This window comes from Balaenoptera musculus, chromosome 11 (assembly GCF_009873245.2).
Source record: "Balaenoptera musculus isolate JJ_BM4_2016_0621 chromosome 11, mBalMus1.pri.v3, whole genome shotgun sequence".
Classification (NCBI taxonomy): Eukaryota; Metazoa; Chordata; class Mammalia; order Artiodactyla; family Balaenopteridae; genus Balaenoptera; species Balaenoptera musculus.
The window spans coordinates 67,798,970-67,809,603 of NC_045795.1; the positions used below are offsets into that span (position 1 = coordinate 67,798,970).

The 10,634-nt window shown below is 63.4% G+C and overlaps 1 protein-coding gene across 13 annotated transcripts in view; it reads left to right on the top strand.

The window, feature by feature from the left end:
• STAB1 (stabilin 1) overlaps positions 1 to 10,634 on the top strand; it is a 32,693-nt gene that overhangs the window by 21,843 nt on the left and 216 nt on the right. For 5 of the 13 annotated variants that reach the window (XM_036869584.1, XM_036869573.1, XM_036869576.1 and 2 more), the window contains 38 exons: positions 36 to 113; positions 202 to 300; positions 429 to 527; positions 665 to 796; positions 1,037 to 1,165; positions 1,350 to 1,406; positions 1,808 to 1,891; positions 2,419 to 2,614; positions 2,738 to 2,833; positions 2,925 to 2,970; positions 3,072 to 3,148; positions 3,363 to 3,488; positions 3,673 to 3,746; positions 3,888 to 3,974; positions 4,227 to 4,349; positions 4,666 to 4,713; positions 4,926 to 5,003; positions 5,121 to 5,267; positions 5,696 to 5,836; positions 5,939 to 5,998; positions 6,314 to 6,490; positions 6,574 to 6,660; positions 6,778 to 6,927; positions 7,029 to 7,085; positions 7,172 to 7,373; positions 7,746 to 7,895; positions 7,985 to 8,089; positions 8,236 to 8,343; positions 8,424 to 8,617; positions 8,711 to 8,855; positions 8,936 to 9,069; positions 9,158 to 9,323; positions 9,399 to 9,508; positions 9,602 to 9,721; positions 9,809 to 9,958; positions 10,042 to 10,146; positions 10,229 to 10,375; positions 10,464 to 10,580. In XM_036869584.1, the coding sequence (XP_036725479.1) occupies positions 36 to 113; positions 202 to 300; positions 429 to 527; positions 665 to 796; positions 1,037 to 1,165; positions 1,350 to 1,406; positions 1,808 to 1,891; positions 2,419 to 2,614; positions 2,738 to 2,833; positions 2,925 to 2,970; positions 3,072 to 3,148; positions 3,363 to 3,488; positions 3,673 to 3,746; positions 3,888 to 3,974; positions 4,227 to 4,349; positions 4,666 to 4,713; positions 4,926 to 5,003; positions 5,121 to 5,267; positions 5,696 to 5,836; positions 5,939 to 5,998; positions 6,314 to 6,490; positions 6,574 to 6,660; positions 6,778 to 6,927; positions 7,029 to 7,085; positions 7,172 to 7,373; positions 7,746 to 7,895; positions 7,985 to 8,089; positions 8,236 to 8,343; positions 8,424 to 8,617; positions 8,711 to 8,855; positions 8,936 to 9,069; positions 9,158 to 9,323; positions 9,399 to 9,508; positions 9,602 to 9,721; positions 9,809 to 9,958; positions 10,042 to 10,146; positions 10,229 to 10,375; positions 10,464 to 10,580 (4,401 nt within the window). Of the gene's footprint in view, positions 1 to 35; positions 114 to 201; positions 301 to 428; positions 528 to 664; positions 797 to 1,036; positions 1,166 to 1,349; positions 1,407 to 1,807; positions 1,892 to 2,418; positions 2,615 to 2,737; positions 2,834 to 2,924; positions 2,971 to 3,071; positions 3,149 to 3,362; positions 3,489 to 3,672; positions 3,747 to 3,887; positions 3,975 to 4,226; positions 4,350 to 4,665; positions 4,714 to 4,925; positions 5,004 to 5,120; positions 5,268 to 5,695; positions 5,837 to 5,938; positions 5,999 to 6,313; positions 6,491 to 6,573; positions 6,661 to 6,777; positions 6,928 to 7,028; positions 7,086 to 7,171; positions 7,374 to 7,745; positions 7,896 to 7,984; positions 8,090 to 8,235; positions 8,344 to 8,423; positions 8,618 to 8,710; positions 8,856 to 8,935; positions 9,070 to 9,157; positions 9,324 to 9,398; positions 9,509 to 9,601; positions 9,722 to 9,808; positions 9,959 to 10,041; positions 10,147 to 10,228; positions 10,376 to 10,463; positions 10,581 to 10,634 lie in introns of those variants that run through there. The other 8 variants (XM_036869575.1, XM_036869580.1, XM_036869574.1 and 5 more) reach the window with 7 other exon arrangements.

A 10,634-nucleotide genomic window follows, 5' to 3' on the forward strand; every position in this document is an offset into this window, starting at 1 on the left:
CTGTGTCTCCCTGAGCTCTGCCTGCTGCCTTCCAGAGGGTCTGGGTGCAGAATGCCAGCGTGGACGTGGCTGACCTCCTTGCCACCAATGGCGTCCTACATGTCCTCAGTCAGGTATGGCTGGAGGGGTGTGTGTGCAGGGAACCTTCCAGGCAGGCCAAGAGGCAAGGATGTACTGACCAGCCCCCATGCTCTGTGCCAGGTCTTACTGCCTCCGAGAGGGGATGTGCTGGGGGGGCAGGGATTGCTGCAGCAGCTGGACTCAGTGCCTGCCTTCCACCTCTTCCGGGAGCTGCTGCAGGTAAGGGCAGGAGGAGGGGGGAGTCCTGGACGGGGGTGCCCTCCCCCGGGTGCTTGCGGAGCTGCTGGCTCCCAGGGTCAGGACTGAGGGCAAGAAGGCCCACCCCTGACGCCTGCCCCCGCCCCTAGCGCCACAGGCTGGTACCCCAGATTGAGGCTGCCACCGCCTACACCATCTTCGTGCCAACCAACCACTCTCTGGAGGCCCAGGCCAACAGCAGCGGCCTGGTGAGATCACCGGAACAGGGGGCCACTGAGGGGGGTGGGTGAGCCTCCCATCCCACGACAAGGACACAGCGGGCGGGACGCACCGTCCCGGGCGCTCGGGAGTCCTGGAGCCCCTGAGCCTCTCCTTCCCCCTCCAGGACTTGGACGTAGTGCGACACCATGTGATCCTGGGGGAGGCGCTTTCCACAGAGGCCCTGCACAGGGGGGGACACCGCAACTCCCTCCTGGGCCCTGTGCACTGGCTTGTCTTCTACAACCATAGTGGCCAGGTTGGTGGTGGGGTGGGGGAGCACAGGAGCCCCTGCCCTGGGCACCCTGCTCTTGAACACCCCTCTTCTTCGGAGTTCCCCCACCTGGGCACCTCAGCCTCTGGTCCGGAGACTTCCCATCCTGGGAGACCCCAAGTCCACAGAGATACCCCAGCCCTGGAGCGCCTCCCTGGCCTGCAGCCCCTGAGGGGAGGGTGGGGGTGGGGTGGGGGGTGTTCAGCCTTCTGCCCTAACCCCCAGCCTGAGGTGAACCACGTGCCGCTGGAAGGCCCTGTGCTGGAGGCCCCTGGCCGCTCACTGTTTGGCCTGTCCGGGGTCCTGACAGTGGGCTCAAGCCGCTGCCTGCACAGCCACGCAGAGGCCCTGCGGGTAAGAGGCTGGGGCCTGGGGAGCGCAGAGGGGCGGTCAAGAGCCGCAGGCACTAGCTGGCCTGGCCGGCGGGAGGGGCACTTGGTCAGGGGTGAGAGAGCTGTTAGCCCGCCCCAGAGGAGGGAAGGTGGGTTTGGAGCCCCCGCCTCGGGACGGCCTGACACTCTGCCCTCCTTCCCTTCAGGAGAAATGTGTAAATTGCACCCGGAAATTCCGCTGCACTCAAGGCTACCAGCTGGAGGTGAGGCAGGGCCCAGCACATTCCATCCCTGCTTCACCGGCTCGCACTGTGCCCAAGGTGTCTGAGCTCCCCGGGCCCAGCTCTGCTCACCCAGGCATGGGAACCTGGAGCAGCATGGGCTGCTTGGCTCTCCTGCCAGAGGCCAGGAGGCCTGGGTCCAGGTCTGCCCGGAGGAGGCCTCACTCAGACTGGTGACCTGAGGCCAGTGACCCTCGGGCTGCCAGTCCTGCCTACCTTCTCCTCCTCAGGTCTATCTGTCGTGGTCCTTCCTTGACCCTTTTGCTATTCTGCTTACCTGTCTCACCCACTGACACCTGTAATCTGTCCGTCTGTCTCCCCATTCACTGCCTTGCCCCTACCTAAGCCACTGGCTGAGTCCTCCTGCCTGTCCCCGTTTCCAGGACACCCCCAAGAAGAGCTGTGTCTACCGGTCTGGCGGCTCCTTCTCCCGGGGCTGTTCTTACACGTGTGCCAAGAAGATCCAGGTTTGCCCTGAAGCAACCCCCAGCCCCAAGCCTTTGACCAGAGAGGAGGAGGTGGGAGCGGGGCTCCAGGGCAGGAGCCGGGATTAGGCTTCAAAGGCAGAGGCAGGGCTGGGACTATGACGAAGCCAGGGAAGCAAAGGCCTGGAAGAAGGGGAAGGGAGAGAGGTCTGAGGTCAGAGGGGCCAGCGTTTGTCCCTGTGGCCGTGCCTCCAGGGAGTGGGGATGGGGAGAGAGAGAAAGGGGCTCAGCCTGGAACTGACACCAACAGCCAAGCCCTGGGGGCAGCAACGGGGCGAGCTCTGCCCCTCTCCGTGGAGTCCGGTATGGCCTTTCCCTCCTTCAGTCCGTTTCCTCACCCCTGCCGTGGAGAGGCTTGTAGAAGGCAGTCTCCATTTCTCTGGATCTGACTTGCTTTGTTCTGTGGCTCTGTGGCCCCAAGATGCCCTTCCCCCGACCCCCGCCGTTTCCCTGCCCCCTGACGTCTGTCCTGGCCTGTGCCGGGCCTCTCCTTGTGCCCCCTCCCGCAGGTGCCTGACTGCTGCCCTGGCTTCTTCGGCACACTGTGTGAGCCGTGCCCGGGGGGTCTGGGTGGTGTGTGCTCGGGCCACGGGCAGTGTCAGGACAGGCTCCTGGGCAGTGGGGAGTGCCGCTGCCACGAGGGCTTCCACGGAACGGCCTGTGAGATGTGTGAGCTGGGCCGCTACGGGCCCAACTGCACTGGAGGTGAGGCCCCGGGGGCGGGCAGGAATGGTGGGAAAGCTGGCTGAGGACAGCGGTCATGGAGACACCGCAGCAGGGACAGAACAGGCACTGGGTAACTTCTGTCCTACCTCGTTCCGCTCCCAGTGTGTGACTGTGCCCACGGGCTGTGCCAGGAGGGGCTCCGAGGGGACGGAAGCTGTGTCTGTAACGTGGGTTGGCAGGGCCTCCGCTGTGACCAGAGTGAGGAGTGGCCCCAAGGGGGAGAGGCGGGTGACTCCTGGGGAGGCGGTTCCTGGGTCAGCATGATCAGAACCATCCTCCTACCCCCCAGAAATCACTGGCCCTCAATGCCCGCAGAAGTGTGACCCCAATGCCAAGTGAGTGAGCTCAGCCTGGGGCAGGTGGGCAAGTGGAGGGGGGGCTAGGGTCAGGGCAGGGGCTGGGCAGGCATAGACTAAGCTGTTGCCATCCCTCCCAGCTGCGTCCAGGACTCGGCTGCAGCCCCTGCCTGCGTCTGTGCCGCGGGGTACTCGGGCGACGGCATCTACTGTGCAGGTCCAGGCACACCAATGCCCCAAGACCCCTGAAATTTGGGGGTGGATTTCCCCACAGAGCCCTTTCCATGCCCTTTAGGTCCAGTCTCTGTCCCTGTCACCTCTTGGGTCTGACCCCTCCCTCCGACCTTTTCCCTTCTCTCATGCCCTCCTCCCCTGTCCCCACTCTGTCCCATGCCCACTGCTCACAACTCTCTGGGATCATCTACTCCTAGTGGTGGACCCTTGTGCCCATGACCACGGGGGCTGCTCCCCCCACGCCAACTGCACCAATGTGGCACCTGGTCAGCGGACATGCACCTGCCTGGATGGCTACACGGGTGATGGGGAGCTGTGCCAGGGTGAGGCTGGGGTCCGCCACCAGGGGTCTGGCTTCAGTGGCATGAGTGAGACTAGGAAGGGCCGAGGGGCACACAGGGCTGTGAGCCTGAGGGTGCTGAGAGAGTAGGGGATGAGCACCTCAACAGACAGATGAATGGAGGGGCCGCCTGGGGCCAGCCCTCATCCCAGTGTCTTTTCCCCCAGAAGTTAACAGCTGTCTCATCCACCACGGGGGCTGCCACATGCACGCCGAATGTATCCCCACAGGCCCCCAGCAGGTCAGCACAACAGAGCTGGACACTGGGGCTGTGCCATTCCCCTCATAGGGTGTGGCCCTCCTCAGACCAGGCCCAGGGAGGGGTGCTCCTTCCGTCCAGGGCGCTGGCCCACTCTTGGGTACCAGCAGCCCCACTGATTAGGATTTGGGACAGGTCTCCTGCAGCTGCCGCGAGGGTTACAGTGGGGACGGCATCCGGACTTGTGTGCTCCTGGACCCCTGCTCCCAGGTCAGGCCCCCAAGTCACACCCAGTTCCACAGGGGGAGGGGACTGGGGCGGGAACCAGCCTTCCTCACCCCCAGCAGGGTCCTGAGTGCTTCTGAAGGGTGAGCCACCTGTGCCACAAGGTCAAGTCTGACTTATTAGTAGGAAACAGGGCTTTGGGTGTTGGCCAGGGAACTTCATGGCCCCTTCCCCAGAGCTGGTTGGGGCAGCAGTCCTGGGAGTCACTGATGCGTCTCTTTCCTGTCCCTGCCTCAGAACAATGGAGGCTGCAGCCCCTATGCTGTGTGCAAAAGCACAGGGGATGGCCAGAGGATGTGTACCTGCGATGCAGTCCACACTGTGGGTGATGGCTTCACCTGCCGTGCCCGAGTCGGCCTGGTAATGATGCCCAAGTAGGACCCCTGACCGAGCCTTGGCAATGCCCCCCATGGGCCTGACCCATGATATTGGTTAAGACCCCAGATTTGATCCTGATCCTGGCCCTGACCAGGACTTGAGCCTGACCTCTGACTCCACCTAGGCCTGACCCAGTTATGATCCATGAAACCAATCCTGATCCTAGCACAGACCACCCTGGCTTTCCTTTCCTCATCTCTACCTTGGCCAGACCTTGGGCTCTAGGTGCTGGGACAGGCACCAGCCCTGAATGGAGGCCAACCACAATCTGAGCTGATCCTTGTTTCCCCTGATCCAGGAGCTCCTTCGGGACAAGCATGCCTCATTCTTCAGCCTCCATCTCCTGGTGAGTAACCAGCTGGCCTGCACATCCTTGGTCCAGCCTGGGCCTCTCTGACCTGCAAGTCCCACCTGTCTCTGGGCCATGATATTCTCATTTGGTCAGAGGGCTGGCTGGTTTGGTTTCTGAGTCTATGTCTCTCCCAGAAAATCAGTGGAAACCTCGAGTTGGTCCCAGGTCACCCTTCTTCCACCCAAGCTGTTTCCCTCTCCCCCCAGGAATACAAGGAGCTCAAGGGGAATGGGCCTTTCACAATCTTTGTGCCGCATGCAGATCTAATGACCAACCTGTCGCAGGTAACTCAGCCCCTGGAGCAAGGCTGGGGATTCTGGATGGGCATTCTGGGGGGTGGGCACTGCCTGGGCAGAGGCGGAAGTCAGGGCACCCTTGTGCCCTCATGACTCCCACTCCAGGATGAGCTGGCCCGGATTCGTGCCAATCGCCAGCTTGTGTTCCGCTATCACGTGGCTGGTTGCCGGCAGCTGCGAAGCCAGGAGCTGCTAGAGGAGGGCTATGCCACCACACTCTCCGGGCACCCGCTGCGCTTCAGTGAGAGGGAGGTGAGCCCAGGCCCTGGTCCCCGACATGGGCTGTCCACAGACCAAGGACTCAGCTGCTTTCAAGGCCCGCACCTATGCCCTGTCCCCATGCCTTTAAGACCCTCTCACCTTCCCAGGGCCAGGGCGGCTTTAATGAGAGGGAGATGAGTCTGTCCCCGGACCCCACCCACTACCTGGGGCCAGTCCTGGGCTCAGGACTTCTGAGCTTGGCCCTGTGTCTGCACCGCTCCCACCAGCCAAGTCCGGTGGCTGTTTCCCTGGGTGGCTGTTTCCCTGGGCTGGAGGCAAGACCCACCCTCTGCCTTGACCCCACCCACTTCCTGCCCCTAGACTCACCCAACCCAGGCTCTACTCCCACCTCAGGCCCCACCCACAGCTCCCTGAGCACCCCACTAGTTGGCTTTATTCAATCCCGGCCCCACCCCCAGGGCAGCATATACATCAATGACTTCGCACGCATGGTGAGCAGCGATCATGAGGCTGTGAACGGTGTCTTGCATTTCATCGACCGTGTCCTGCTGCCACCTGAAGCGCTGCACTGGGAGCCTGATGCTGCCCCGATTCCGCGGGTATGACCTGGGTGTGGGCCGGGAGCTGGAAGACAGGCGGCTAGGGGCCTGGGATCCTCCCTCCCCTCCTGACCTCACTGTTCACTGAGCGCCTGTCCCCAGAGAAACTTCACCGCCGCTGCAGAGAGCTTCGGTTACAAGATCTTCAGTGGCCTTGTGACGGTACTGCTCCTGTGTGTGAGCCTTTCAGTGTGTGCATATGTGCACGTGTAAGTGTGTATATGCGGGCGACTGTCAACGTGTGTGCTCACCTTTCTGTGCACAGGCCATATTTGTGGGCATGAGCGTCCCAGTGAGCACAAGGGTGTGCTTATTTGTGCCCACATACCTGACAACTTGCATGTATGTCCATGTCTATTGGCCTGGGATGGCTACAGAGGAATGTGGCTGGTGGGAAGGTCACCTGGGTCCCTGGAGCCCCCTCCATCTGCCCACCATCCTCTGACGGGATTGACTGTCACACCTCTGTCCTACCAGATGGCTGGCCTGCTGCCCCTGCTTCGAGATTCATTCCATAGGCCCTTCACAATGCTGTGGCCCACAGACTCCGCCCTGCAAGCTTTGCCTCCCGATCGCCAGGTCTGGCTATACCATAAAGACCACCGTGACAAGCTGGCAGCCATTCTGCGGGGCCACGTGATCCGCAACGTCGAGGTGGGTGCACTCCCAGACCTTGGTCCCCACTGCCTGCCACTGAGCCTGCCCTCCCAGCTCCAACTGTGGCTCCATCTGCTCAGGCCTTGGCATCTGACCTGCCCAACCTGGGCCCACTGCGCACCATGCACGGGACCCTCATCTCCTTCTCCTGCAGCCGTGCCCGGCCGGTGAGTCTGGGGAGAAAGCTTGAACGAGGGAAGCAGGAGGCAGGGGCCCTGGCGCTGGGGGGTGGGCTGCAGTACACCTGTGACCCTCCCCATGTACTCCACATCCTCCGCCTGCAGGGTGAGCTCACGGTGGGAGAGGAGGACGCCCGGATTGTGCAGCGACACCTGCCCTTTGAGGGGGGCCTGGCCTACGGCATTGACCAGCTGCTGGAGCCACCTGGCCTTGGTGCCCGGTGTGACCGCTTTGAGACTCGGCCTCTGTGGCTGGTGAGGGGAGGCCACAGGCCAGAGGTGGATAGGCAGGGGCCTAAGCCCACCGGTCCTGTCCACTCACTTGAGCTTGCTGTGTTGGCCTCCCTTCCTTGCAGAAGGTTTGCAGCATTTGTGGGCTGGAACCACCCTGTCCTGAGGGCTCACAGGAGCAGGTAAGGGGCTGGGAGCCAGGTGGGGGTGGGGGCAGGGCCCAGGGCCTACCAAGCTCAGGTTTGCAGCCTGATTCCTCTTGGCCCAGGGCAGCCCTGAAGCCTGCTGGCGTTACTTCTCAAAGTTCTGGACGTCTCCTCCGCTGCACTCCTTGGCACTGCGCAGTGTTTGGGCCCGGCCCAGCCACTGGGGTCAGCCCCAAGGCCTGGGCAGGGGCTGCTACCGCAACTGTGTCACCACCACCTGGAAGCCCAGCTGCTGCCCTGGTCACTATGGCAGTGAGTGCCGAGGTGAGTGTCCTGAGGCTGCGGATGCTGCTGGCTGGCTCCTCCAGCTCCCAAGGTGGCCAAGGGCATGGTTCTGGCCACTGTGCCTCAGAAAGGGTGTCAGGGTGGTCAGGGGCTGGGGGCAGGGAGTGGAACTTACCAGGTGAGAATGCTCTAAGAGCTGGGGTGGGTGTGTAGATGGTACAGGACCTGGTGGGGTGTGCTGGGGTCCGGGTGTTCCCCAGGGCGTGGGGACTTGGGTGGATTGCTGCTTCTGCAAGAGCCTCTGCTGCCGCTCGGGGGCAGATGGACCGTGTGGCTGGGCTGGGGATGCATGTGTGCGGTTCCTGATGAGAGTCCCTGGCCCCACCTCTCTTCTCCCACCCTAACCCCTAGCTTGCCCTGGGGGTGCCAGCAGCCCCTGTAATGGCCATGGCACGTGCATGGACGGCATGAGCGGCAGCGGGTACTGTAGGTGCCGTTCGAGGTTTGCCGGGATGGCATGTGAACTCTGTGCCCCGGGTGCCTTTGGACCCCTTTGCCAAGGTAGGCTATCCTGCCCGACCCTGCCCTATCCTGCTCCCTAATCCCCATGGTCCATGTGCCGACACCATCCTGCCTGTCCCTCTCCCCAGCCTGCAACTGTACCTCCCATGGCCACTGCGATGAGGGCTTGGGGGGCTCCGGCTCCTGCTTCTGTGATGAGGGCTGGACTGGGCCACACTGTGAGGTGCAGCTGGGTGAGTGGGTCCTGTGCTTGTGCCCACCCTGCACACTTGTATACACTTGCACACACCAGTGCATGCCCCAACTGCACACTGAGGTGGAAGGGGGTCTAGGAGGGCAGCCACTAACCTGGATGTGTGGGGTGGGCCCCGGGGGACAGAGCTGCAGCCTGTGTGTGCTCCACCCTGCGCATCCCAGGCCGTGTGCCGCGCTGGCCACAGCTGTGAGTGCAGCCTGGGCTACGAAGGGGACGGCCGCACGTGCACAGGTGAGCGGGAATGTGAGGTGGGAGGCCCCACTCCCCTCCCCTCCTGTCGCCTGGTCCAACCACCCTCTCGCTGCTTCCAGTGGTAGACCTGTGCCAGGATGGGCGTGGCGGCTGCAGCGAGCATGCCAACTGCAGCCAGGTAGGCACAGTGGTCACCTGCACCTGCCTGCCCGACTATGAGGGTGACGGCTGGAGCTGCCGGGCCCGCAACCCCTGTGAGGATGGCCACCGCGGGGGCTGCAGCGAGCACGCCGACTGCCTGAGCACTGGACCGGTGAGCAGGCGGGCAGCCAAGCAGCTGGGCGGGGGTCCCCCAATGAGTGGCTGTCCCAGTCCCTGAAGGGCGCCCACCTGCTCTGCTGTCCAGAACACACGGCGCTGTGCGTGCCACGCCGGCTACGTGGGTGATGGACTGCAGTGTCTGGAGGAGCCTGAGCCGCCTGTGGACCGCTGCCTGGACCAGCCACCACCCTGTCACGTGGATGCTGTGTGCACTGACCTGCACTTCCAGGGTGTGCTTCCCTGCCCTCTCCCAGCACCCCGGCTTTACCTCGGTGCCGGCCCTCTGACCGTGCATCCCTCCCTCCCACAGAAAAACGAGCCGGTGTCTTCCACCTCCAGGCCCCCAGTGGCCCCTACAGCCTGAATTTCTCACAGGCCGAGGCAGCTTGTGGGGCCCAAGGAGCTGTCCTTGCTTCTCTCCCTCAGCTCTCTGCTGCCCAGCAGGTGCGTGGGGCCCAGGAGTCTGGAGCCAAGCCTGTGGGGGCCCCTTGAGTTGGGCCTTGGGTCTCAGCATCTGTTTGTGCCCCTACAGCTGGGCCTTCACCTCTGCCTTGTGGGCTGGCTGGCCAATGGCTCGGCTGCCCATCCCGTCGTTTTCCCGGCAGCAGACTGTGGCGATGGTCAGGTGGGCGTGGTCAGTCTGGGTGCCCGGGAGAACCTGTCGGAGCGCTGGGACGCCTACTGCTACCGCATGCAAGGTACAGCCACCACCACGCCCCATCCTCTGCCCTGCCTTTTCCCACTGACCCACTAACTCACTGCCTTTCCTGCAGACGTGGCCTGCCGATGCCGCGATGGCTTCGTGGGCGATGGGGCCAGCGTGTGCAATGGGAAGCTGCTTGATGTACTGGCCACCACTGCCAACTTCTCCACCTTCTATGGGGTGTGCAGGGGCCCAGGCTCAGGACCAGGGGGGTGGTACAGCCGGGATCCCTGTGGAGAGAGCCTACCCACTACCCTGTCCCCACCATCCCAGATGCTACTGGGCTACGCCAATGCCACCCCGAGGGGTCTCGACTTCCTGGACTTCCTGGACGACGAGCTCACCTACAAGACACTCTTCGTCCCTGTCAACGAAGGCTTTATGGACAACCTGGTAAGTAGCAAGGGGTGTGGGGAGAGCAGGGCCCAACTCTGCTCCCCCTAGCTGGCCCAGGCCAACAAGCCCTGCTTTTGCCCACAGACACTGAGCGGCCCAGACCTGGAGCTACACGCCTCCAATACCACCTTCCTGAGCACCAACGCCAGCCAGGGTACCTTGCTTCCCGCCCACTCGGGCCTCAGCCTCATCATCAGTGACATGGGCCCTGACAACAGTTCTCGGGCCCCTGTGGTGAGTCTGGAGGCTGCCCCTCCCCTGCTGGCCCCAGCCCTCACTCACCCACTGGGCCTGACCCTGCCCTGGTCTCCCTACAGGTCCCAGGAGCAGTTGTGGTTAGCCACGTCATCGTGTGGGACATCGTGGCCTTCAACGGCATCATCCACACTCTGGCCAGCCCCCTCTTGGCACCCCCGCAGCCTGTGAGTTGGCCAGGGGCAGGCAGAGTGGCAAGGGGTGAGGGGACCGCTCTGGCCAGGTCTCTGATGCTCTCCTCATTGGCAGCGGGCAGTGGTGGCCCCGGAGGCCCAACCTGTGGCAGCAGGCGCGGGGGCTGTGGTAGCTGCTGGAGTGCTCCTTGGCCTCGCGGCCGGAGCCCTCTACCTTCGTGCCCGAAGCAGGTCCGCAGGCTTTGGCTTCTCTGCCTTCCAGGTAGGCTGGGCTGGAGGCTGATGGGGTTGGTGGGGTCTGGGCCCACCGAGCTTGCTTGAGGCCTCTCACTACTCACCTCTCTCCCCAGGCGGAAGATGATGCTGCTGATGACTTCTCCCCATGGCAGGAAGGGACGAGCCCAACCCTGGTCTCTGTCCCCAACCCGGTCTTTGGTAGCCATGATGCCTTTTGTGAGCCCTTTGACGTGAGTGCGGGGGCTGGGGGGTTGGGAAAGGGGACCCAGGGCCTGGTCTCGGCC